General features: G+C 54.6%; 10 protein-coding genes across 10 annotated transcripts; 5 read left to right on the forward strand and 5 right to left on the reverse strand.

Moving 5' to 3' along the window:
* Positions 1 to 32: 32 nt before the first annotated feature.
* MYCGRDRAFT_110922 (uncharacterized protein) lies at positions 33 to 1,850 on the forward strand (the record flags this gene model as incomplete). The annotated part of the gene is made up of 4 exons (XM_003848706.1): positions 33 to 499; positions 705 to 801; positions 985 to 1,015; positions 1,069 to 1,850. 4 exons carry the CDS (start codon positions 195 to 197, stop codon positions 1,848 to 1,850), a joined length of 1,215 nt encoding a protein of 404 aa, XP_003848754.1.
* Positions 1,851 to 1,895: 45 nt separating this feature from the next.
* MYCGRDRAFT_75993 (uncharacterized protein) lies at positions 1,896 to 3,373 on the reverse strand (the record flags this gene model as incomplete). Its single annotated transcript, XM_003849184.1, has 2 exons — positions 1,896 to 2,911; positions 2,969 to 3,373. The coding sequence occupies 2 exons, from the start codon at positions 3,371 to 3,373 to the stop codon at positions 2,330 to 2,332; spliced, it is 987 nt and encodes a 328-aa protein (XP_003849232.1).
* A 518-nt stretch (positions 3,374 to 3,891) lies between these two features.
* MYCGRDRAFT_96032 (uncharacterized protein) lies at positions 3,892 to 7,785 on the forward strand (the record flags this gene model as incomplete). Its single annotated transcript, XM_003848707.1, has 8 exons — positions 3,892 to 3,942; positions 3,996 to 3,997; positions 4,051 to 5,019; positions 5,083 to 5,112; positions 5,321 to 5,349; positions 5,921 to 5,951; positions 6,080 to 6,219; positions 6,272 to 7,785. 8 exons carry the CDS (start codon positions 3,892 to 3,894, stop codon positions 7,783 to 7,785), a joined length of 2,766 nt encoding a protein of 921 aa, XP_003848755.1.
* Positions 7,786 to 9,071: 1,286 nt separating this feature from the next.
* Positions 9,072 to 11,419, reverse strand: MYCGRDRAFT_62823 (septin CDC3; the record flags this gene model as incomplete). The annotated part of the gene is made up of 5 exons (XM_003849183.1): positions 9,072 to 9,927; positions 9,985 to 10,451; positions 10,508 to 10,804; positions 11,101 to 11,165; positions 11,271 to 11,419. The coding sequence occupies 4 exons, from the start codon at positions 11,102 to 11,104 to the stop codon at positions 9,286 to 9,288; spliced, it is 1,410 nt and encodes a 469-aa protein (XP_003849231.1).
* A 473-nt stretch (positions 11,420 to 11,892) lies between these two features.
* MYCGRDRAFT_101338 (uncharacterized protein) lies at positions 11,893 to 13,932 on the reverse strand (the record flags this gene model as incomplete). The annotated part of the gene is made up of 1 exon (XM_003849182.1): positions 11,893 to 13,932. The coding sequence occupies one exon, from the start codon at positions 13,780 to 13,782 to the stop codon at positions 11,893 to 11,895; it is 1,890 nt and encodes a 629-aa protein (XP_003849230.1).
* A 191-nt stretch (positions 13,933 to 14,123) lies between these two features.
* MYCGRDRAFT_105835 (uncharacterized protein) lies at positions 14,124 to 14,827 on the forward strand (the record flags this gene model as incomplete). The annotated part of the gene is made up of 1 exon (XM_003848708.1): positions 14,124 to 14,827. A coding segment is annotated over one exon (372 nt), but the record flags the coding sequence as incomplete, so codon positions are not given.
* A 43-nt stretch (positions 14,828 to 14,870) lies between these two features.
* On the forward strand, positions 14,871 to 16,769 carry MYCGRDRAFT_11011 (uncharacterized protein; the record flags this gene model as incomplete). The annotated part of the gene is made up of 1 exon (XM_003848709.1): positions 14,871 to 16,769. A coding segment is annotated over one exon (1,899 nt), but the record flags the coding sequence as incomplete, so codon positions are not given.
* A 669-nt stretch (positions 16,770 to 17,438) lies between these two features.
* On the forward strand, positions 17,439 to 19,408 carry MYCGRDRAFT_76010 (SWI/SNF complex protein; the record flags this gene model as incomplete). Its single annotated transcript, XM_003848710.1, has 2 exons — positions 17,439 to 17,954; positions 18,008 to 19,408. 2 exons carry the CDS (start codon positions 17,439 to 17,441, stop codon positions 19,406 to 19,408), a joined length of 1,917 nt encoding a protein of 638 aa, XP_003848758.1.
* A 560-nt stretch (positions 19,409 to 19,968) lies between these two features.
* On the reverse strand, positions 19,969 to 23,274 carry MYCGRDRAFT_76012 (SNF2 family DNA-dependent ATPase domain-containing protein; the record flags this gene model as incomplete). The annotated part of the gene is made up of 2 exons (XM_003849181.1): positions 19,969 to 20,766; positions 20,860 to 23,274. The coding sequence occupies 2 exons, from the start codon at positions 23,272 to 23,274 to the stop codon at positions 19,969 to 19,971; spliced, it is 3,213 nt and encodes a 1,070-aa protein (XP_003849229.1).
* A 965-nt stretch (positions 23,275 to 24,239) lies between these two features.
* On the reverse strand, positions 24,240 to 24,985 carry MYCGRDRAFT_105839 (uncharacterized protein; the record flags this gene model as incomplete). Its single annotated transcript, XM_003849180.1, has 3 exons — positions 24,240 to 24,624; positions 24,677 to 24,844; positions 24,952 to 24,985. The coding sequence occupies 2 exons, from the start codon at positions 24,818 to 24,820 to the stop codon at positions 24,361 to 24,363; spliced, it is 408 nt and encodes a 135-aa protein (XP_003849228.1).
* Between the last annotated feature and the right edge of the window lie 152 nt (positions 24,986 to 25,137).

Genomic DNA, 25,137 nt, shown 5'->3' on the forward strand with positions numbered 1-25,137 from the left:
ATTTGCGACCATCCATTGACGACTCTCGATTCATCAACTGAACTCCTCCCATCAATGTAATACTAATAGCTCGTCTTCTGTTCAGTTCCCTCCACCTCTGCCGCCGCACCTCCCCTCCCTGCCTGCCTGCACGCGACTCGCAGAAACATCCGACTTCCACGCGCACGCTGCGATAACATCTCCTTCACCCTTCGATGCTCCAATACGCCGCTTCCAACGCGCCTCAGACGTTCTCACGACGATCATCAGTCTTTGCAGACCCGCCCTCAAGATCCACAGACAAGGCATTGTCCAGCTACGATAGCCATACTGGCTACAACATACCGCGACCTCCATCAACGCTGTCGCAAGCCACAACGAGCAGTGAACAACATCGGAGCAAATCGTTCAGTAGTCTGACTGGCTCGCTGGACTCATCGGCAGCGTTGTCACAGTTGGCGATGTTGGCAGCGCAGGCTCCAGCGGCGGAGATGAATACAAACAATGGGAGCAGTGATAGGTATGTGGATACACAGACAGCATCGGCACATATCAGCAAACGCCATGTTTGCGCCGGCGATCAAACGTTGGCGTAAAGCGCAAAGCTACGATCATATTGCAAGGATGCGTTGTCGGCAGGGTTGTTGTGGTCGTGGTGCTTTTCCCCGGTCTTGTTCTTATCGCGGCCAAGATTCACATTCTGCCCTTTGCTAACATTTCATCAGTACGCGATCAGGGACACCGAACAACGCCATGAACGGCGTCAACAACGCGCAATATGCTTCGGCGCCGCATGCGACCGCTGGAGGCAACCAGACCGGCGTAAGTCGCACAACACATCTCTCACGGTCGCAAGCCGTTTGTGTGGTTGGCTTCTCCGCAAAGCTCTTATCGATATCGATATCGAACTTTATCGCATAACAGCCATATGAGACGCCGCCATGGAGCAACCGCGACTCACACTACACTTCTGCAACATTCTGCTAACACCTTGCTTGAATATAGGGCGGCCCTCCTGTCTGCCAGAACTGCTCCAGTGCGTCCATGTGTAACAGCACAAGTATAACGTCTCACTAATTGCTCTCACAGCTTCAACCACTCCACTATGGCGTCGCGATGAATCTGGCTCGGTCCTTTGCAATGCCTGTGGCTTGTTTCTGAAACTACATGCCCGCCCGCGGCCAATCAGCCTTAAGACTGATGTGATCAAGAGCAGAAATCGCGTCAAGACAGCACAACCCAAGAAGCGAGACAGCAATGGCGGTGCCGATGGTCTGATGCAAGCACCGCATTCGAACAGTTTCGGCACCTCTCAAAACGACATCGTTCATAATGGACACCAGCACAGTCTTCCAATGAGCCAGTCGTTGGAACACTCCGTCCGTGCACCATCTCCTACCTCCGCGTCCAGAAGCAATACCCCTCTCAACCAGCACTCCTCCTCCGCCATCGCACCTCAACACATCTTCGACACCGTCAACCTCCCCTCCGCCGACTCCTCCTTCTCAGCTTCGCCGTCACTGCCACACTTCTCCCTGCGGAACCCCAGTCCCGCTCCAAGCTCCCTAAACGGAACCGCAAACGGACACATGGAGCCACCTCAAACCTACGATGTCCTTCTACACCAGAACCAAATTCTCCGCACGCGCGTGAGTGAATTGGAAGTGATTAACGATCTATTCCGGGGGAGGGTGTCGGAATTGGAAGGCAACGGGGAGGTGCTGCGGCTGAAAGCGGAACTTGGAGCTGCGCATGAGAGAGCAGAGCAGATGCAGAAGAGGATTATGGATTTGGAGACGGAACTGAGAGAGGGACCGGCAAGGAAGAAGGCGAGGTTGGAGCATGGGTCGGAGACGAATGGCTCGTCGTGAGAAACGTGAGACTTGCTGCGAAAGGAGTTCAAGATGGACCAGAAACAAAAAGCGTGATAATTACGGAGAGCTATCGACAGCGAGCGGTGTGTTTCGAGCGGGTTTGCGAGCGGGTCTTTCAGCGAGTGCGGATACCCACTTTGATGACGGCGAGCTCAGATATCCTGTCTCACTTTGTGAGAGCAATGTCTAATGTTTGCGAGAGAGACAGTTCTCGTCGACTGCGGCCTGTGCACCGCGTATTGTCATTTGCTTTTGCACTCTCTCGTGTCGCTCTGATCACTGATGCACCCTGCGCCTCGTGTCGATGAGCACGGCCTCAAGTGCTGGAGAGTCTGCATGCCAGCCGGAAGCCATTGCGAGCCATCTCCGTGTCCGCGACTGCGCCTATGCTTCTCACTCGCACCAGCGACAGTTTCCAATCAGCGTAGCTTCATCGCTGTCTCAGGGACATGACCCTGCCAATGCTCGACACCTCCTCACGACATATCCATCTCATCCGGCGCCTCGCCCTTCTTCTGCCTCTCTTCCATCCTCTTACTCGTCACCTTCTTCGCATCCTCCACCCACGCATCGTACTTTCCCTCCTTCAACTTCTGGCCCGTCACACCCTTCATCACCTCCGCAATGAACCCCACGAAATTATGTCTCCTCAACGCATTCTCCCACCTCCACTCCCTCCTCTTCGCCTCTTCCCTCATCAACCACTCCTCATCTCCAACCTCCCTCGCTCGACTCCTCAAATCCTCACACATGGCCAATAGATTGAATCGTATCTCTGTCTGCGGATATCGCTCAATGCGTCGCTGCAGTACCGGGATCACGGAAGATGCGAAGATCTCGGAAGGGCAAGCACCCACGTCGCCATGTCGGATTGGTGCGGGCTGGAGACCGTCGAGCTCGTAGAGGGTGGAGTTTATGCTGGTGTAGGCGATGAAGTGGTAGACGTCGTCGGAGGAGGTGGCCATGCGGGTTTCGTCGGAGACGAAGGGCGAGGAGCGGGCGAAGGAGTTGTGAACGGAGCGGATTAGGTCGGAGTTGGAGAGGGCTTCGCCGCGGAGCTGGATGTTGTATGGTCAGTTGTGCTGTTCGTGGTGGAGAGAGAGTGGTGTACGTACGTCGGAGGGGAAGGCGGAGGTGAATTCTTTGAACTCCTTCAGATTTGGGCCAATGTTCACTTTGCCTTCTTCCTGTGTCCCATCTTTATTCAAGAGCACGCTGAGTAGTGCTTGTGTGCCGCAGGCGTTTTGAATCGTTTGTGCGGCGAACCACACGGGCTCTTCGTCGTCCTTGTATTCCAGTGCTGCATAGTCGAATTCGCCGTCGAGGGGTGTATCTTTGCTGCGTTTCTCGTCTGTTTGGTATTTGAAGAGGAAGATGACGCCGATGGGGTTGAGCTGTTGCAGGGAATCTTCGTCGAGCGAGATGAGCTCTTCGAATTGTACGTTTTCGACTTTCAGCTCTTCCATCATGCTCGTGAAGAGCCCGGCATCGGACTCGATGGTGTTCCAACCGCCCGACATGGTGATTGAGGAATCGAGGTTGATGTTTGTGAGAAGAGTGTTTGTATGATCAGTTCATGTACTTCGTCTGTTGACGAACTCGAAGCTCGAGCCACAGACGAAGCTCATATCCATGGAGCTCGCCCGGCTTAGGTAAGGTAAAAGCAGCCACACCTAAGCAGATTGGGGCAGGCACGTCACAGGCCAAAGCTTATAATTAGGTAGGTTTTCACGAGATGGTGTCGTCGCCAGGTTTTTGGTCCAGCTTGTCCAGCGTCACACATCACTCCACCAGCCACATACCGCATCCGCATCCGCATCCTCCTCTGCCCGACTCCATCTACCCACTTTCAACCTCCTTGCATCAGAGAATCATCCCAGTGAGCATCTACATACACGAATTCGTATTCGTCATCTATCCGTCCGCTTTGTATTGATCAGAATCCTTCCATCCTACAGTGTCTTCCCCGAACCAGCTCCTCCACCGCCCCAATACCGATAACGACACCGACTACGATAACATCTCCGAAAGCGAAGCCATGTCGTACGCCAACATCGCGTCCAAGGGACCTAAGCAGTCCGATGAGGAGGTGAGCAGATACTCAGGTATTGACATTGCGACATTTACTAACAATCTTCGCAGAAGTACGCCATCCTCGACAACCGCAACTCAACTCCATCTAACATTGCTCTCTCAGAGTCCCTCACTCCATCCCCCAAGTAGCGCACGACGACAACGACATCGATACCCCCGATCACATCACCGAGTCGGGCGTGCACGTTCTCGATCCCTCCGGTGCCCACCAACCACAATCCCACCCATCCTACGCCGAGCAACAGCGCCAACACGAGCAAGAAGTGCAGGCCGCCGAACGCAAGGCAAAGAACGTCACCGATCAGGTCTCGAGAGAAGCCAAGGATTTCAAGGACTCCGCAGATGCCGACGCACAGCGCTTGGCTGGCTCTGCGAAGAAGGACTTGAACAAGGGCGCTCAAGATGCTAAGAACACCGCGAACCAAGTCGGCAAGGACGCGAAGGATACCGCAAACCAGGTCAGCAAGGATGTGAAGAGCACCGCCAACCAGGTCGGCAAGGATGTAAAAGACACTGCCAACCAAGTGAGCAAGGACGCTAAGAACACCACGAACCAACTCGGCAAGGACGCAAAGGACACTGCCACTCAAGTCGGAAAGGACGTGCAGAACGCCGCCAACAAAGTCGGGAGCGAAGCGAAGAACGCCGCCAACGAGGTCGGAAGGGAAGCAAAGGATGCTGTCGACTCAGCAGTCAGCAAAGACACAAAGGACGCCGCCAACCAGGTCGGCAAGGACGCCAAGAACCTCGCAAACAAGGTCTCCAAAGATGCCAAGGAAGATGCGAAGAATCTCACCGACAAGGCCGAGAAGAAGTTCGACGAGGCGAAGAAGGAAGCCAAGCCGTATGTTGACAAGGCTGAACGCAAGGGCAAGGAGGCCGAGGAGTGGGCGGAGAAGAACAAGGACAACCCCGTTGTGGTCGGAAATGCAGTCGCTCTGACAGCGCTGGCTGGTGTGCTGTCGATTGGTGCGTACCGCATGCACAAGGCCAACACATTGACGTGGAACGTGGTCGGTGCGTGGGCGGGTGCATTGGGCGTGTTCGCCGTGGGCGATTACTACGTCAGCCAGTGAGTACTCGAGATTGTGACTCTGCAGGGGGTTGATGAAACCAAGCTAACGTGGTGCGATAGGTATTTCTTCCAGAGATATCCAACGAAGAAGTAAGAGCTACGCAATGGCTTGATTGAATCGACAGAACGAGTTGAAACTGGAGAGAAGGGGAGAGCGAAAGGAAGACCTTCACTTACGACTCGAATGAGACAGACTTTCTCTTGTATGAAGGGAACGAAGCGACGGATACAGGAAGGGAATGACAGGATTTGACAGCTTTGATGTCTGGCTGCAGACCGGTCTTGTAATATAATGCAGCTTGGTGTATCAGAAATTCTACTCTTGCCGTGCGTTTCTGTTGTATCGCATGCCTGGACTGACGTGGTCTTCGATCATCAGCGGTCGATGCTGGCCTTTGTGATAGATCAGCAGCCCCAACATATATTAGCACGTAGTAAGCATATCCTACACGGCTCAACAACATGTCTTGTAACTTGCATGTACGACTATTTAGCATGTTCTGTCCGATGGAATGGACTGTAAGATCAAATATGTCCTGCTATCGTGGCCCTCGTGAGGCTATTGAGCATGTCTTCTTATTGTAACTCTACGATAACTGTCCCGCCCGTCCCATCCTCCATCCTTCATGCATTGAGTACATACCTCTAATAAGGTACCATTGATCTGGATATTCATTCAGCCGGGTTTCGTGGCATCAAACGCCGAGGCCGATAAAAGACTTGCCTATCTCGGCCACTCGCGACAGCACAGCTCCTGCAGGGTAAAAGATGGAGATGATGTGACTTTCTCACCACTTCATTTCCAATGACCTACTTCTCCCTATGCTTCACTCTCCTGTTCGGACGTCTGCTTTGTGCGTCTGACCTAGACCTGGCCGCCTGACCTTCTATCCTCTAGTTTGCTACCACCATCGGATCTCAATGCTCCCGTGAGACTATCACCTGTTTGTGCCACTTGGAGATTCAAGAGCTTGGAAGAGCGGGCAGGACCCGAGGAGAATTACACTCCAGAAATCCACAGCCAGGAGGCGAACACAGGCTGCTAGATGAGCGGCAGAAATAGCGAAGAAGACGTTGGCATTGCTATTCAGGTCGACAATCCGGCTACGGACGATATGCTGCGACCTGAGGAAAAGGCCCACCGGACGGCACGGATACTGTCTTCAATCGCGGCGACGATGATAGCATTGAGCTGCGGTACGTCTGAAACAGCACTCACACCGCACTGTGTATATGCTGACTCTCACAGGCACAAACTACGGCTTCTCAGCATGGGCACCTCAATTCGCCGCTCGCCTACACCTCACCGCCACGGAGACGAACCTGATAGGCAACTCAGGCAACATTGGAATGTACGCCATGGGCATTCCAGGCGGAATCTTGATCGACGCAAAGGGTCCTCGATGGGGCGTCTTTCCTAGCTGTATATGCCTCGCAATTGGGTACTTTGGTCTCAAGAGCGCGTACGATAACGGGCCAGGAAGCGTCAGTCTGCCTGTACTGTGTTTCCTCATGATGCTCACGGGGTTGGGCAGTTGCACAGCGTTCAGTGCAGCGATCAAGGTGAGCGCGAGTAACTGGCCACGACATCGAGGTACGGCGACGGCGTTTCCGCTGAGTGCGTTTGGATTGAGTGCATTTTTCTACACGACTGTGGCGGCCATCTTCTTTCCGGATGATACGAGTGGCTATCTCTACCTGCTATCGTTCGGTACGACGAGCATGACATTTGTGGGCATGATTTTCCTGAGCATCGTAACGCATCCTGAGGACGGTTTGGGAGGATATGGCGTGGTTCCCACGGACGACGACCTCGATCAATCCTCACTCAAACGCGACGATGATGAGTCCACCCGTCTGCACCGCACAACCTTCAACGGCCACGCTCGCGGCCGCAGCACGCAGAGCCGCGCCGCCAACAATCTTCGCCCTGACTCTGCCGAAAACTCCTACCTTGTCCCATCCACATCATCCTCTTCCACGACCGGGCCAGGCGACATCCCACCATCTCTACGCTCTCTCTCCACCCGCTCTCATCAATCTGCCAAAGAAATCACTGGCATAGCCCTCCTCACCACGGCCCGTTTCTGGCACCTCTTCGTCCTTCTCTCCCTCCTCTGCGGCGTCGGCCTAATGACAATCAACAACATCGGCAACGTCGCCCGTTCCCTCTGGACCGCTTCGTTCCCCTCCCTATCCACACCTGACTTCCTCCAGCAACGCCAGCTCATGCACGTCTCCATCCTCTCGTTCTGCTCTTTCCTCGGCCGCTTAGTCTCCGGCATTGGCTCCGACGCTCTGATTCATCGTGGCATGAGTCGCTACTGGAACGTCGTGCTGTCTGCCTGCGTCTTTAGCTTCGCACAAGTCGTCGCCCTCACCCTCACGGATCCACACCACCTCTTCTGGCTAAGTGGGCTCACCGGCCTCGCCTACGGCATCCTCTTCGGCGTCTACCCGGCCTTGGTAGCAGACGCATTTGGTGCCAAGGGCATGGGCATCAATTGGGGCGCTATGACGTGGGCGCCGGTGATTTCAGGCAATCTGTTCAATGTGGCGTATGGACGGATTTTGGACGCCCACAGTAAGATAGGTGGCGAGGGCGGTGGAGAGAGGACATGTAGTGAGGGGAGAGGATGCTATCGCGATGCGTACTGGGTGACGTTGGCGAGTAGCGTTGTGGGCGTGGGTTGGTGTCTTTGGTGTATACGGTTGGAAAGGCGGGCCACGGGAAGGGATGGGAGGAAGGGGTCGGAGGCGTGAGGACTCTCGTGCATAGTATGAGTTTGGCCGCCTTTGCGCCGCTAGATTGTCGAGTATGATTTTGCTCGCCATTTCTTCGAACGCTTCAAGAACCATTCCTTTCTCCCGTTCGTCCCAGTCACCAATAGTACTCTGTATTCCTTCGGCAACGATCACGCTTCCTCCATATTCGTCTCCACTGCTGCACAAGTGGTCCCTCCGCGACCGATGTCGCGAACCCCATAAGACCGCTGCCATCCTTCCGTCCACCGCCTTCTGCACCAGAGAAGGCCGTGACCGACCGCGACCCTATAGATCGATGTGGCATGTACCGTCGTTCTCGCAGTGGCATCCCGCACAGCAGCCTGGGTGCGCCTGACAATTGTCTGTACCACTGATCGTTAGCGATCTCATCTGCAATTCTCGATGAGGACAAAACCCACTGCCCCAGCATGAAGGGCCGCTATCGCTGGCTGCCACTCCGGCGAGTGCGTAGCTCGCATCAACCCCAAAAAGAGCGGTCATGAGGTAGGTGATCTGGATGGAGAGCTTCATGTTGATCTCGAATTGGTGTGCTTGCTTGGAGTTGAGTGGCACTGTTTGCGTGGACTCGAGCAGTTCTCGGTGTTGCAGTCAATGCGGATTGTCAGATGGCAGGTAACAGAAGTGCAGACGACACAGGGACGGAGCAAGGACATATTGAACCATTATTGCGAGAATCTGATGGAAAGGGGCAGATCTCCTGATCAGTGATGTCCTGAAAATTGACTGCGGCCCCAGCAGATTTTTTTGGGCCGGGAAGGAGAACGTTGTCCTGATGTCCTGATCAGACTGTCCCGTGCATGCGCGAATCAACGCTGGCTTCCTGCAATCATGTCATTGCCTGAATCGGGCAGGTAACGACGTTCTGTCCATACGAGATTGGTTCCGAGTCGCCGATGTTATCGTCAGGGAGCGGACATGCATTGTTGCTTTGAGGATGGACCGCAGTGTATTCGGCTGGCCAGCGGTATTATCTCGATGATTGAGGATGGATCATGGCGGTCGAGCTCAAGTCCGAAGTCCTGCTAAACTCTGTCAACCTGATCATGCTTGAAGTTCGATCGTCTCTGATGCTGTAAGGAATGCGATCAAATAGCAGCAAAGTTGATGGTGATAATAGATTAGTGACATTAAGAGGAGTTCCCGCATCTCTCACTTATCACCCTCCGTAAGAGACTTCTCTCGCCCACGCGCTCTCTCGCATCGATAGGAACACTTTTGCACAACCAGAGTGCAGTCAATGGACAGCACACGGCCGTTGAAAGGAGAGCAGAGCCAAGTATTGATCTGCCGGCCCCCTTGCCATCGCGCTCGTCCGATGACACTGCACCACCACCGTCGCCAAATTTCCACCAGAGAACAGATGAAATCAGAACCACTTCCGCTCATTCTCTCTCCCGCGCGTACGCATACAAGTTGCACACTCAGCAAAACAACAACAGCGCAAAGGACGACCATCGGCGATTGACCGACAGTGATCTAACCCCTCAAAGAGAAACCACCCTTCTTGCGGCCCTTCTCCTCGATCGGCCGACCACTCTCGATGCGCACCTTCTTCTCCTCCAGCTCCTGTCGTTGGCGATCGAGCTGCTCCTTCATCTCGCGGTGACGAGCGTACAGCTCCTCTTCGCTCTGCTTCAGCTTGCTCTCCTTCTCCTGCACCTTTTGCTGGAACACCATCTTCATTTCGAGCTCCATCTTGGCAAGCTTCTGTTCGTGCAGAGAGCGCTCCTCTTCCTGCTTGACAGCTGGATTGACCTCCTTGAACACGCTAGGATCCTGGGCGACACCCATCGAAGCGAGCTTGTCGGATCGGTAGTTCTCGTAGAGGAAGTTGTTGGTGTGCTCCTTGAGCTCTTCCATGTGTGTTCGGATCAGCATTTGTCTGAGCTTGACAAAGTCGCAGTGCTCCTCGTTGTCAACCTCGATGACACCCCATGGGTAGCGACGTCCGCGGACCTTGCGGCCTTCGGGTGTCTGGACCTCGGTGTTGGCACCGACAACGGCGAAAGGAACTTTGGACATGATTTCGTTGTTCTCGGCGATCGTCTCCTCGTCATCGAGCTCGTAGCGTGGTCCCTCGAAGATGTGAATGTTGTGGTGGTGAATGTCGGCAAGGATCTGTGGATGAAATTAGCCATGAAAGTCCTGCATAAATAATTGCCGCAGAGTACTCACGCGCTGCTTGAAGGATGCAATCTCCTCATCGGTGAGCGTGTCGGCCTTGGCGATGACGGGAATGAGGTTGACCTTGGTGTGCAGTCTGCGCATGACTTCAACATCGAGCGGTTTCAAAGAGTGACCAGTGGGCTGAACAAAGTAGACGCAGGCGTGAACACGGTTGTCGACAATGTTCATGCGGTTGACCTTGTTTTCGGCGTCGAGGTAGGCATCGAAACGCTGCTCGATGTTCTCGACAATTGGCCGCCAAGAGTCATCGTTGTTGACAAAGTCACCAAAGCCGGGAGTGTCAACGACGGTCAGGCGAAGACGAACACCGTTCTCCTCGATATCGGCAGAGATGGACTGGATGCTGACGGTCTTGGGCGCAAAGTCGAGAGATGGCTGCTTGCGCTCCTTGGGTGGGTACAGAGAGGTGTTGAAGAGCGTGTTCACGAGTGTCGACTTTCCAAGGCCAGATTCGCCTGCGATTCTGTGTCAGAGACCTTCCCAGCACATGACCCTGCTGTTGTAAACTCACCAACGACCATAACGTTGAAGTTGAAGCCTTTGCGCACACTCTTGCGATGCCATTGGTTTGGCAGGTTGGCGAAACCAACGTATCCCGTCAACTTCCTGCGCACAATGTTCCTCATGTCGCTAGCCGCCTGAGCTGCCGCCTTGGGATCTTTCGAGCTGACAGTTTGAGGAGCCTTCTCTCCGCCATTTGTCATGGCATTGCTGGACGCCACGAGAGGCGAAGCGGGCTTGCCGTTGGGAATCGATTGAGGAATAGGAGAGGCGCGGTTCGGCGGCGATGTGGCGCCGTTGGGAGAGGCTATTTGTCCAAAGTCAGTTCCTGAGAGAACAAGCTCCTTGAGTGTGACGTCCGCGCGGTCTGGTGTAATGACTCTGCCGACCGTCGCCGTCCCTGTCCCGAGTGGAACCGGACTGCTGTTGGGATCAGGCAAAGTCGCGGAAGCGGACTGGGTGCTGCGCTTGGTGGAAGTGGACATGGCTGGAGTCGTGCGCAATGTGCCACGTGGTGTATTGTTGACCGTAATGGAGTCGTCGAAGACGTGCGAATGGAGGATGGTGTGGATGCGAGGTGGGAGGAGGAGGAGGATGGCTTACCCATGGCGAGTGCGGTCGAGGAGTTGTTTGGGCGAGGTGAACGTGGAGTGCCTGCTGTTGGTGACCTGAGGGAAGCGCACGTGCGGTCAGTCGTTGTTGTCTGGTCGAGGCCGAAGCAGTCGGAAAGAAGTGGTACGGCGGAAGTGCTCACCACGCGCAGATGAACGTACAGGAAATTCTAGTGCCGTGTGTGCTGTCCACTGACGCAGGCTGTGCGCTTCGGGCGATGGAATAAGGTAGGTCGAAGTAGTTCGGTCGAAGGAGTGTCGAGAAATATTACGGTCGAGTCAGTCGATGGGATGGGACGTGAGATGGATGTGCCTGCTGGTTCGGGAGGTGGAAGAAGTGCCCAGGTGGAGGGAAGTGAAAGGGGAGGCCCTGGATCCAATGGCGGCAGGGGGTCAAGGGTGCGGGCGGGAAGGCGGGCCAAGACACGAAGCGCAGTCGGGTGCTGGGTGCAATCCGCCTCCGCACGCTGTCAAACTTTACTCCAACGACATTCTTCGGCGCATGCTAGATTCATTTCGCAGACAATATATATGGTCTTCGGGAGAAGCTACGCGGAGTCTCGCCCAAGCTCTTAACACGGCCACATATGCAGACTGCTCAGCCCGCAGCCTGCAGGCGTTCCACGTCCTCGTCAAGCGACTGCCGAAGGTCATGCACACATGAGGTACATGCTGTCACACTGAAATGTGCCGCTTTCAGGGAAGCAAACTGAATCGACATGCCGTTCAAACTCTCGTAGGTTCGCTAAATACAAATCACCGCTATGAACAAATCACACCTCCCTCAACCCAGAGACGCCAGAATAGCACTCAGCTGGCTCTTATCATACTTGACATACTTTCCCTTCCCCTTGTCAATATCATGGTATCGATCCCAGAATCTTCCATACAATGGCTCGATGACAGTCGACACGGCTGTAGCGAAGTGCCTTCGCGCTTCCGGCTCCATGTGATACGATTTGTGCTTCGCCACCATTTCGTCAAACGATGTGTTGAAGTTTTTGAACTTTTCCTTGATGGTGTCCTTTTCCTTGGTCGACAACCCCTTCAGAATCGCCGTGGTGTCGACGGCATTCCCGGTCGATGGGGTACGATTCTGCCGAGACGTCTTGATGGCGTCGAAGAGAATTGTCTGCGCGTCTTTCCATCCGTCCCCGCACATGCGCTGCGCTTTGGACATCCAGGCGTCGATCTTGGGCTGAGAGCCGGCGAGTAGAGGTCGTAGCTCAGATGATTCGATCATGCGTTGAATGATGGCGACGTTGTTGGCGAGGAAGGCTGCTTGCACAATTTGAGGTCTCTGCATTTGCTTGCCCTTGAGTTCCAATGTGTTGAGGAGTGCTTCAATCGTGTCCATGCAGTAGTGTGCGAAGAGCTGCTTGCCATCTGCACCTACGTCGAATGATTTCAGATTAGGCATTGAGGCATTCGCCGCCGTATTGTTTGGTTGGTTCCAGCCGCCGTCACCTAGACTTCGCATGATGCTGCTGAGCGGGCCCATGTATGAGGTCATGAGCTGCAGTCTGGTCATGACATCGCTGGTGAGGGTCAAGGCGCGAGCGTCCGGAGGGAATATCGCTTGGTTCGCCTTCGTCCTCACGTCGGAGAGTAAAGTCGATAGTGAAGATTTGGCGGTCTCGCGTATCGGCTTTAGAGCATCAGACATGGTGTGCTTGAGCTCTCCCGTATGGCTTTCGATCTGAAAGCTCACATTCGAGACAATGTCAACGATCTCATAGGCTAGATAGCAGTCGGTGAGTAGATGGCTTCTGACGTGTGAGTCCAGATCTCGTAATGTGTTGGAGAAAGACCGCAGCGAGTCTTGGCAGGTGGCCGAGAGTACAGCTCCCCATTCATCTCGACTGAAGACCGGGCAGATATTGTCGTATTCTGCGGTATACATGCCTTGTATGGCGGTCGCGTAAGTTGTGATGGCACAGCTGCCTGCTTTGTATGTGGCATCCGGCGACACTTTCCGCGCGGTTGATATCGACGCGGTGGCTAGGTTCTGCAATGACGAAGCCATGTACTGTCCTCGCTCTTGAGCATACACCTTTGCTGATGGTGTTAATCCACTAGAGGGCGCAACCTGTGATGTGTAGTTGGAGATGTTCGTGTTGATCGTTCGAAGTTGTGCAGATTTGGTGGAGGATATCCGCGGGAAGTCGTGTCCTTGTGTGATTTGCTTTAGAGGCTCGATGGGTTGCGAGTCCTGACGTAACATGTCCCGGAACACACTCTCGAGATTACCTGTCCCGGCAGCCAAAAGACTGCTCAATTCAGCTATCGCGGTCTGATTTGAGCGTAAGTTCGTGGCTTTGAGGTGTTTCAGGGCTTGGTTGGTGCGATCAATGCTCGCAATGTATTCTGCCAGCCCGACCTGATCTGGGCGATTCCTCAATATCCTCTCCTCTTTACTCCGCATGTCCAGCGGCTGTTTGACCTTCTCTATCGCCGCCAGAATCCTATCAATGTTCATGTTCTGTGCCTGCAGGCGCTGCGTATTCCCATAGATAGGTCCGATCGCATCTTGCACTGTCCTTCCAGTCTCATCCAGTCGTGTCATGGAGCCCTGGATCTTCTTCGAAACTGACTTCATCTTGTCCAAGCTGGCGTAGAGGACCTCGACCTCGGCCGACTCCTCCGCGTAGGCGGCATGCCTTGCGCCCACCATCGTGGTGGCAGCTCTCTCGTAAGGATCGGACCTCTTCACATGCTTCTCAGGAGTTCGATTTGACGCTCAATTATCGTAGGTCTTCGTGCGAGGTGTCTGTCGTGAGGCTGTGGCCAAATGATGGTGTTCAGTGTGATGTGAGGTGTGGGTGATTTGGGGAGGTGATCTGGGGACTGCACAGCTCTGGTCGTGGTCGTTGGCGGACCTCTCTCCGGCCAATCCAGCTCTAGCTGCTTCGGGCCAAAGCAAATAACTTCGTGAAGGAACGACCAGGCAATCCTTTCACTCTGCGAAGCGCCATCATTCTTTGGTAGCGACGGCGTCTCGTTTGCCATGGACTCATCTCTGCCGTGCATGAAGCAACATTCAATTGTCTCTCCCGTTCCATCAACACGAACACGAAGCGCCTCAAGTAAAGCCGCGGCACGACGTCACCTTCAAGCCAAGAAAGCGCGTTCCTGGTTTGCAACGGAAACCTTACTTACCATTTAGTGTCGATCGAGGCATGCGTATCGAATTCCACTTCCATCTGCACCTCCGACTTCGTTCCACTTCTTGACTTCTCGCGTCCCGCCATGAACGTGTAGCGGTGTCTCTCGCTCGTCTGCGGCTTCAAAGACTTTTCTCTCCTTCTCTACACTTCTTACCCATGAAGAATTTTTCCTTTCGAAATGCAGCGCGCAGTCCGTAACATTCACTTTCAACGACTGGCCTGGAGCGTTGGTGGCGGCTCTTCGGTCGTCGTTGGCTACGGCCTGTGGTCGAGTCGGAGGCCTTTGCTCCTCGACAGTAGCCAGAATGATCTCCAAACTCGGTCACGGTCCGATAAAAGCTCTATTGCGTCTACCATATCAGGCTATTTTAGATCGACACCGGACCCTTCAGATCAAGATGGGAAGAAGAACGTGAAAGATCCCAGCGGAAGTTCGACCCAAGCGCCGCCACGCCAGACCAAAGGTCACAAATCTCCGGAGGAACAACTACTTGACTTAAGCGATGACAACGGACTCTCGACATGGCAGAAGGCGACTGGAAAGTCCTCCGCAGCGTTTAGCTCGTTGAGCACCTGGGACATATCAGCATTGACCGATCGACTCACGACCCTCATCGTGCCTGCTTGGATTCGAAAACTACCCGCATTAGTCAACAAATTGCAGAACGAGCTCTCTATGAAGCCATGGTCACTCAGCTGGGAAATATGGGAAGATGCGCATGACCCGCAGGTCAACCCGGAAATTCTCTGGGAGGCGAAAGTTCGTGTGTCCGAAGAACTCTGCGCCGAGGAGCAAGCTTTCCTCGACAAGCGCCGTCGGCATACGGCCAAAGCGCTAGCCCGATATCTGAATATCCCAGAATCAGAGATTGATCCCCGCGATGTTCCCACCATCGCCATGTGCGGTTCCGGAGGTGGCCTGCGTGCTCTGGTAGCTGGAACTTCTTCATATCTCTCTGCACACGAAGCTGGCCTATTCGACTGCGTCACATATACTGCTGGCGTCAGTGGCAGCTGTTGGCTTCAAACGTTGTACTACTCCTCCATCGGCCAGACGAGCCATCAGAAGTTGATCGACCATCTCAAGCAACGGATAGGAGTCCATATTGCGTACCCACCGGCAGCCTTGGAGTTGCTCAACCACGCCCCAACAAACAAATTCCTCCTCGGCGGCTTCGTGGAGAAGATTCGTGGCGTTCCAGACGCAGATCTAGGACTTGTCGATGTGTATGGACTGCTACTTGCTGCTAGACTCATGGTTCCCAAAGGAGAACTGCGGGTTAGCGACTACGACATGAAGGTCTCCAATCAAAAGTACTTCGTGGAAGAAGGCGATCAGCCAATGCCGATATACACTGCAGTTCGTCATGAGATTCCAGATGCACCGGACGATCTCAGCGAAGCAAAGGCTGGTCGCTTCAGCACGAAGCACAACGACTACTTCCAATGGTTCGAGTGGACGCCATACGAATTCTTCTGCGACGAGTTGAATGCGGGGATCTCAACGTGGGCTGTTGGCCGCAAGTTTGACTCCGGTAAGACCGTATGGCGCGAGAACGGTCTTGCCCTTCCCGAGCTCCGAGTCCCAATGATGCTTGGAATATGGGGCAGCGCATTCTGTGCCACGCTCGCCCACTACTACAGAGAAATCAGCCCGCTCATCAAGGCTAGTGGTCTTGCAAAGGTCGACGAAATGATGACCGGCAAGGACGAAGATTTGGCGAAGGTCCATCCGATTGACCCGGCAGTTATCCCAAATTTCCTGCTTGGACTTAAGGAGAAGCTTCCGACTTCTGCACCTGCAAGCATTCACAAATCATCTCATCTGCAGCTCATGGATGCTGGAATGTCCAATAACTTGCCCATCTACCCATTGCTGCGATCAGGCCGCGAAGTCGATGTCATCATTGCCTTCGATGCGTCGGCAGATGTGAAGACAGACAACTGGATCAAAGTGGTTGACGGATATGTTCGACAGCGTGGCATAGCCGGCTGGCCGATGGGTGCCGGGTGGCCTTCTGGTGATGAGTCGTCGCGGGAGATCAAGGAAGACATGGAGCTCGCAGAAGCTGCTTCGTTGACGCACTCCTCGGCGACTTTGGATGCTGCGAGAAAGATGGGGACCGACAAAGTAGAGGATCTGGGGCATTGCACGGTCTGGGTCGGGACAACACAGGAACGGCAGGAGTACATGGATGATCCTCCCACGCGGCGACTCAAGCATGACTGTTCAGACGACTGGCATATCCGTCGCGACGATGCCGGAATAGCCCTGATCTACTTTCCGTTCACCAAGAACGAGAAGGTTCCGGGTGTCGATCCGATGAAAAGCGAATTCATGAGTACATGGAACTTTGTCTACACGCCTGAGGAGATCGACTCAGTCGTACAATTGGCAAGGGCCAACTTTGATGCCGGTCAAGAGCAGACGAAGCGTACCATCAAGGCCGTATGGGAGAGGAAGAAGGCGGCAAGGGTGGAGAAGGAAAAGAGAGAGCTCGAGTTGAGGCGAGCCATCCGTGTGCGTAGAGGCCATGCGGCTACATGGCGAAATGGCGATGTTGGTCAGGGCGACCAATTTGGTGGAGTGTAGGATGAGGATGAGGATGCGGATGAGATATTACAGCGACAAGGTCGCATTGGCACAGATTGAATGGCGGATATACCCAGGAGACGCAGACGAAGCAGGAACGACAGCCTAGTGTCACCCAGTATAGATAGAAAGAACAGAACATTGCAGCGATCAGGTGTCAACAATATTCCGCTGAATTTGGTGGTGGCTGAATACCACGACTTTCGATCGCTCTCACTTCTGGCCCACAGCTTGAGAGTTCGCGCGCTAAGAAACACCCAGGCACGTCCTCCTCGTCTCCATCCCCAGCACATTGGAACGCGCCCGGAACCATCCTACAATTGCTCTCAATCGTCTCCACAACTTCACGATACTGGATCCGAACGATTGCATGAGTCTTGCGACACCGACACGCCTGACTTGACCACCGCAACGAGTGCGCGACCACCTTGCAAATTGCGACAATAGACGAGCGCAATGGAGTCTGGCTTCGCCGACGAGGATGCGCGCGCGCCGGGTGAGGGCTCCGATGAGCTGATTCAGGCGGAGAATGAAGCCCTAGAATCGAAGCAGGATGGCCAGGACACGTCAATGCTGGAAGACAACGACGAGGCCGCGACCAAGAAGCCCACGAGCGATTCTCAACCCGCGCCAGTATCAGACAATCCTCTAGATGCGCCGGATGCGCCTGCACCGGAGAATGCGGAGGACGGTGGTGATGATGAGGAGATGGCAGACACGAAGGATGACACACCTGCTGGTGAGGCTGCACCCGCAGTCACGAAAGCAGCCGCAGAACAATCCGCGCGTTCGCATCTGATCGATCAGAACCATGCCATTATCCTCCCATCATACAGCGCGTGGTTTGATATGCACGAGATCCATAACTTGGAGCGCAAAGCATTGCCAGAGTTCTTCAACAACCGCAACCGTAGCAAGACTCCGGCTGTGTACAAGGACTACCGCGATTTCATGGTCAACACATACCGACTTAACCCGGCGGAATACCTCACAGTGACCGCGTGTCGGCGGAATTTGGCTGGAGATGTGTGCGCGATCATGCGCGTTCACGCTTTTCTTGAGCAATGGGGCTTGATCAATTACCAGGTAAGGCGGCGCATTGGCCGTGAGGTCAAGCTTTGTACTGACTTGGACCGCAGATCGATCCCGACACACGACCTTCGAACATCGGCCCACCTTTCACAGGGCACTTCCGCATCACGGCCGACACTCCCCGAGGCCTTCAGCCACATCAGCCAGCGCCTGGTAGCACCATTACCGCCGGCAAACCCCACCCAGGCACAGAACGATTGGCGGCAGCTGGCAAGGCCGATCTGAACTTGGAGGTGCGGAGGAATATCTACGACGACAAGGGCAAGGACGTCACTCCTGCGAAGACCGAGGGAGATGCGAACGGTGAAGCAGCGAAGAGTCTGGAGGAGGGTTTGAAGCAAGACGGAAAACAATACTTCTGCTACTCATGCGGCAAGGACTGCACACGTGTGCGATACCACAACTCCAAGAATCCGACTGCCAGTGCGGCCACACCGAAGCCCAGCAAGGACCAGAGATACGACCTGTGCAGTCTGTGCTACCAGGAAGGCAGGTTTCCCAGCTCAACAACATCCGCAGACTACACAAAGCTGGAGAATGAGCGTTATCGAAGTCTGGGTGACAAGGAATCTCCTTGGTCGGACTCCGAGCTCTTGCTGCTTTTGGAGGGTCTAGAGATGTTTGACGACAATTGGGAATCTGTCGCTGATCACGTCGGATCAAGAACAAGAGAAGAGTGCGTACTGAAGTTCCTTCAGCTGGAGATCGAAGACAAGTACCTCGAGGATGCTCCAGCGAATGGCACTGCGGAAGGGATTGGCGCACAAGATCTCGCCTACCTCTCCGGCGGCCGTCTCCCATTCAGCCAATTCGACAACCCCGTCATGTCCGTCATGGGCTTCCTCGCCGGTCTCGCGGATCCAGCAACGACCGCCAAAGCCGCCGGCCGCAGTGTCGAAGAAATGCGCCGCACCCTCAAATCCCGCATCGAAAACGAAGCCACGCCCGGTGCCGAGAAGGACAAGGATGCATCTTCTTCCTCCGTCAAACCCGAAGACCGCGGCGAGAGCATGGACGTCGACGACACCACTTCTCTCGCCACGCGCGAACCTCCTTCTTCTTCCAACGACCTCCCCACCACCGCGCTTTCCCTCACCGCAGCTCGCGCCGCGGCTCTCGCTTCCCAGACCGAACGTCAACTCACCGCCCAAGTCTCTGCGGCTGTGAACCTGCAACTGCAGAAGTTGGAACTCAAACTCCAGCAATTCAGCGAGATGGAAGCTTTGCTACAAGCGGAGCGGAGGGAGGTCGAGCGCATGCGCCAGCGGTTGTTTCTGGATCGACTGCAGTTCAGGAAGAGGGTGAGGGAGACGGAGAGTAAGTTGGCGGGTATGAAGATTAGTCCCGCTGTGGGAGAGAAGTTGACGATGGATGGGCAAGAGGGACAAGGGGAGGGCGTGGAGCCGTTTCAGGAGGGGATGGAGGGGTTTATGAAGCATGAGATTTAGATGGCCGAGGGAGGCTCGCTCTGCTTGAACGGCGTTTCGGACGGCGTCTACGACCGAAAGTCAGCGGTCGTGGAGAGCGACTATGGCTACTGTGCTGGTATTGTGATGGTGGCGATCTTGATAAAACTGTCGGTTGTGATTCGACAGACTTCATGTAAAACAGCTCAATGCTATTGCTTGCGTATCAGTACTCATGTTCGACTTTGCATGCTACGTGGTGCAGAATTGAACAGGTCGCATAACACGAGAAGAGCTTCCTCGGACGAGAAGAGCCCCATGGAGGGATCGTTTTCGTCGTTTTCGTAATATGATGCACGTTTTGTGGAGCTATCTGTGGCTCGTGTTCGTAAGGGCTCGTCTGTCGGTAATGCTTCTACGCACCACTAGACGCCCGCTCATTGCAAGCTCCTGCCTTAATTCTGGCCGTTCGTTGCACTCGTCTCGTATCCTCTCGTCGCGATATCTCGCATGTCATTGAAAGGCAACAGCATGACCAACGCCCAAACGCCCAACGCTCATGTCATATCCTGCGCTCTCCTTTCCGTGCCATCATGCCCTCCTCACTTGAAAAGATCCTTGATGTCGTTCATCTTCTGCAATGAATCCTCCGCCTTCGACTTCTTCCGATCCATGCTCAACTTCGCCAAGTTCTTCTTCTTCTCCTGCAACTTCAGAATTCCCTCCTCCACGCTCCCCTTCATAATGTAATGCACGATTTCGACGTCTCGCTTCTGACCAAGACGATGCACGCGATCCACCGCCTGCTCCTCGACACCGGGGTTGAACTGTGGCTCCATGACGTAGACCTTGTTGGCGGAGGTAAGGTTCAGACCTTGACCGGCGGCTTTGATGGAGGCGAGGAGGACGGTAATGTTGTCATTGTTCTTGAAGATGTTGAGGTTAGCGGTACGGGTCTTGACGGACATGGTGCCGTCGAGGCGGACGAAGCCGATGTTCTCGCGCATAAGGGCATACTCGATGAGGTCGAGGTAGGATGTCCAGCCCGAGAAGACGACAGAGCGAACGGGCGGCTCGCCGGGCGGAAGGACGGCGGTTTGCTGGGCGGAAATTGCAAGGTTTTCAAGCAGGGCTTTGACCTTGGTATGAGGACCGGTGTAAGTGTCTTCGTCCCATTTTGCCGCTTTGGTGAGCTTGGATGCGCGACGTGCTTCGACGAAGCGGTCGATGGCGGAACGACGGAGTGGGAACATGCCAAAGCGCACGTAGTTTCCGCACCAGCTGCAGTCGTGGTGATTGTCTGCTGTCGCAGTCTTCTTGACCTCCTCGCGATGATGTGCTTCGCAGCCCGCGCAGATGACGTGAAAGCAAGGCGTGAGGTGACCAAGCAGGTCATTGTCCTTGCTCGTATCCTTCACAACCTCGCGAGTGCGCTTCTTGGGGGAGACATCTTCGTCAGAGCTGCTGTCGTCTGAGGAAGACTCATCATCCACATCACTCTTCTCCTCGTCCGTTGTGGTATCAGCCGCTTCATCCGCCTGCTTGCCCAATTTTTCGCCACAGCGTTGACAGCTATCCACTTCACTGTCCTGCATCGCCGTGAAAGTTTCAAACGCCTGCTTCTCCGTGATAAAGTCATCATCCTTTGTAAATTCAGGCTCTTCTCCGAGATCCACGACCATGGCGTTGCTTGGATCGTCGCCTTCGATCTCTTTCATGTCCTCTTCGCTCAACATCTCTCGACCGTGCGCACAGATGGCGCGCAGCCGGCCGATAGACTTGAGAACGTGAGCATAAGCCTTACCGCGGATCGCGGTGCCGCCTCCAGTGATGTTGTGGAAGTGAGTACGGCTGGTCTTGGCGAATCGGTTGTAAAGCAGCTCTTCGTCGGGCGATGGATCCAGTCGCACTCTAGTCTGAACTCGCTTCCCAACGATGACAGTATCCTTCTCACGACGCAGAGTGATGCTTCCGACGAGCAGCTTAAGCTGTTCAAGGACGCTGACATCGCCAGTCTTGAACTTGGCATTGATGTGCTGATTCCAGGTATGGTTGTCGTCGAAGGGCTTAATGCGTAGGAACTTGACGAGGGTGCCGAGATCTGAAAGTCCGTTCTGAATGGGTGTTCCAGTCACAGCCCAGCGACGCTCAGCCTTGAGAGCGCAGCATGCCTTCGAGACCTGTGTAGACTGTGTCCGAATACCGTGCGCCTCGTCAAGCACGATGCGGAACCAGGTGATGCTCGAGAGGGCCTTCTTTTTGCCCATCCCATCGCCAAACTCAGCAGCGGCCGTGTTGTACGATGTGAGCACCACGTCTTGAGCCGCCAGAAACTCCAGATCCTGCGTTCTGCCGGGACCGTGGTAAACGTACGACTTGATCATGCCTGGAACGCTGTGGGCTCCAATCTGTTCGGTCCAGTTGGACAGCACCGACTTGGGGCAGATGATAAGAGTAGCCTTTGCATTGACCAGGGCGCCGGATGCTGGTGTCACTCGAAATTGTCGTGAGGCGGCTTGTGTTGCCGCCACAAGGGACATGATGCTGAGAGTCTTTCCCAAACCCATGACATCTGCCAGGATACCGCCTCGGATTTCTTCAGGCATTTCGCGGACCTCATGGCCGGTAATGATGTGGTACCAAGTTTTGCGGCCATTGTCAGACGGTAGCCAAAGTGAGTGGCTGGGAAGCTCTTTAACGTCCTTGTACTCCGAACTTGCCCGCTCGTGGTCGACGAGGAAGTGAAGGCCCTTCTTCTGATGGTCCATCAGAGGTGTCCGAATGATTGCACTGTCCGCCTCCATCCCCGGCAGCTTTGAATCATCCATGATCTTATCGAACATCATGCTCGCCTGGCTGCGCATTTCCTCCGCGGTGCGCACGACGTATGTGACGGTCCCGCTCACCCTGGTCGTCGAAGAAGTTCCACCCACCGCAGGACCGTAGTTCTTCGGGATCTGTGGGTTGAGCACCGGCCGCCCGGGGCTGATGAGAGGGGTCGTCAAGAAGTACTGGCGCTTCGAGAGATATTTGCCGATTTGATCTGCCGCTTGGCGAGACGAGAACAGCGTGGCGTCGACCTTGACATTCTGTGATACACGCATGCCGGGATATTCATCTTGCGATCGCTTCCGACCGGGCAGACTGAAGATGCATCGCAACTTCAAGGTAGGAGCTCCTGTGATCATTGGGCCAAGAGCCGCTGCAGCTCTCGCCTCTAAGGTGCCAAATTTGGCTCTTGTGGGATCGTACAGATCGATGATGTTGTTGGCCGCATTCTCCTTCTTGAAGATCAGTCTCATTGGAGGCCACATTTCACGACCCAGGGCATTGGCGGTCTTGCTGGAAGACGGCGCCGGGATCCTGTGGACGTTGCCAGACACATGGAGGACTCCAAGACAGACTTCCTCGTTGGCGTTATCCTTGGATGGCTTGAGAACTTCTGACACGAACTGGACATCATCGTCGTCATCATCTTGCGCATCGTCGTCAACGGTGAGGTCGATCGATGGCTGTGCGGGTTGCTGCGAGTCCTCCTCCTTGTCTTGAGACTTCTTGATGCTGTCGCTGATGATACCGCCGCCATTGCCGATATGAGATGCTGGACCGCGGGACTTCTTCAGCTGATCGTTGTCGTCGTCTCCGCTGGACATGACTTTGCGTCGCTTTGCGGGCGCTTCTGCCCGGTCCGTGAGGTTGTGGTGCCTCGAGATCAGGTTGCCAACGCCAAAGTCGCCATCGAACCGCTCGTCATCAGCAGCGGTGTTTGATGCTCCCCCTGGGTTCAGCAAGACTTTCGGATCGAAGCCTGTAGGTCGCTGAATTTGGTGTTGATGTTGGAATTGGCTTGGAGCCTGGGGACGAGGCTGAGGCTGTGCTGGCGCTGTAGGGTATGGCGAGTTAGCCATGAACTGTGCCGGTTGATCCTGCATGTAAAGGAAGTCGTGCTCCGAGCGCGGCGGTGACTGGTAGCGCATAGCCATGATGCCGCGACACTGCTTGGAGATGTGAGGTGGATGGTGAGGTGATGTTTGGAGGAGATGGAAGATGTGGTGGAGGACCAATGCCTGCTAGCATAGGTCGATGTTTGAAGTGGATTGTGGATGGTATGTGATGGAAGAGGGATGAAAGTGTAGTGGTTGTGGTTGTGATGAGGAAGAAGAAGTGGAGGTCGAGGTGGAGGCCGAGGTGGAAGAAGGTGAGAGAAACGGTACAGCGATGCGGTGATTGGTGAATGGCTTGTGCGACTCTGATGCTGCTTCTGACCGCATATGATGAAGATTTGTGCGTGAAGCTAGAGTGAAGCACAGGCTGGCATATGACAGACTGCGAGGTGACAAGATCCAACATACCATCTTTTGCCCCCTTCTTCGCTGCATCTTTCTTCGCTTTTGCTTGTTCCTTGGCCCAGGCTTTTGGATTGAGCAGTTGAGCCGCACTCATCTTGAAGTACTGCTCCCAATATTCGTTGCCTCCTGCGTGGCGGAAGACTGCATCGATAACGGTGGTGGCGGCCGACAGCGGGACAGCCTGATGTTCATGGAACTGCAAAACGCCTGGGGAATTATCGCACGGCAGTCCGAGGCACAAAAACTTGCTGCAAAGAACTTCGCGAGCACTTGATGTTGGTCGTTTGTTGATGTAAGAATGTCGGGACTTTATGACTGGTGAGGTCGATGGAGATTGCCGGAGCTGGGTCCGCTTGTGGCTTGAAGATCTGCCTGCACCTCGAACATAAGGTATGCATCAAAGGCATACACGTTTTGTACCTCCTCAACTCTTTGAGCATTCCTTTCTGGACGCACGATTGATGATACTACCAACAGGATGACTGCTTCGTCCACACCAAAAGAATCATGAGAAAAAGGTCGCCGAAAAGGATTGCAATCTCTGAGTACGTTCCGATGCACACCTACCTTGGTCCAAAGACGCCATCAAGGTGCAACCTCGAGGAGTCAATCTTGACCACATCTCTTCTGTCCGCTACAACTCTCCTACGCACTCTCCTTCTGCTCCGCACCACTCCAAGCACCACACCAGCTCGGCCTGTTCTTCGTGTACAGCTCCACCTTCGGCTCAGCCTTGGCCATCACGCTCTCATCGTCGAGCGTACCGCCCTTGACGAGCACAACACCAGGCATGGCCTCGATGTCGGCGATCATGACCGTGGCGCATTTGCCGCAGTTGGAATAGTTGACCGACTTGCCGCTGTCGCCCTTGCGGCTGTACTTGAAGTCGGAGCCGGAGAGCTTCTTGAACTGGACATCATCGTGAGTATGGTGGGCTGGAAGACTGCATACTGAGACGTACATTGCCCTCGGGAATGATCAAGTTGTAGCTACCGTTCAGGCCGGCAGTCTTTTGGCATGGCTTGCAGTGGCAGACCGCGACTCCGCCTGGCTCGCCGGAGTACTCGTACGTCCAGTCTCCGCATACGCAGCTTCCGTTTGGCATGATGGACAAAGGGTGTAGGATGTTCTGGAGTCGAGTCAGCATTGGCCTTCTATTGGCGTTCGAGCTTGTGTCCCAAGAGGCACGACTCCATCAAGCATTGATCAGATCAAGGGTACGAATCAAGCACTCACATTGATATTGAAGGCGTGGTTTGATGAGGCTTTGACGTGGAATGTCTTTGCTTTCGTTCACTCAATGGTGGGGTTCCCGATTCTTATAGCTTCTATTGACCATTGCCGTGGCCCCACCTCACGGCCATTGACTAGCCGTGACGTACCGAAGAGTGTCCCTCATCCCGAAACAACTGGAACTGCTTC

Source organism: Zymoseptoria tritici, chromosome 10, assembly GCF_000219625.1.
Source record: "Zymoseptoria tritici IPO323 chromosome 10, whole genome shotgun sequence".
Lineage (NCBI taxonomy): Eukaryota > Fungi > Ascomycota > Dothideomycetes > Mycosphaerellales > Mycosphaerellaceae > Zymoseptoria > Zymoseptoria tritici.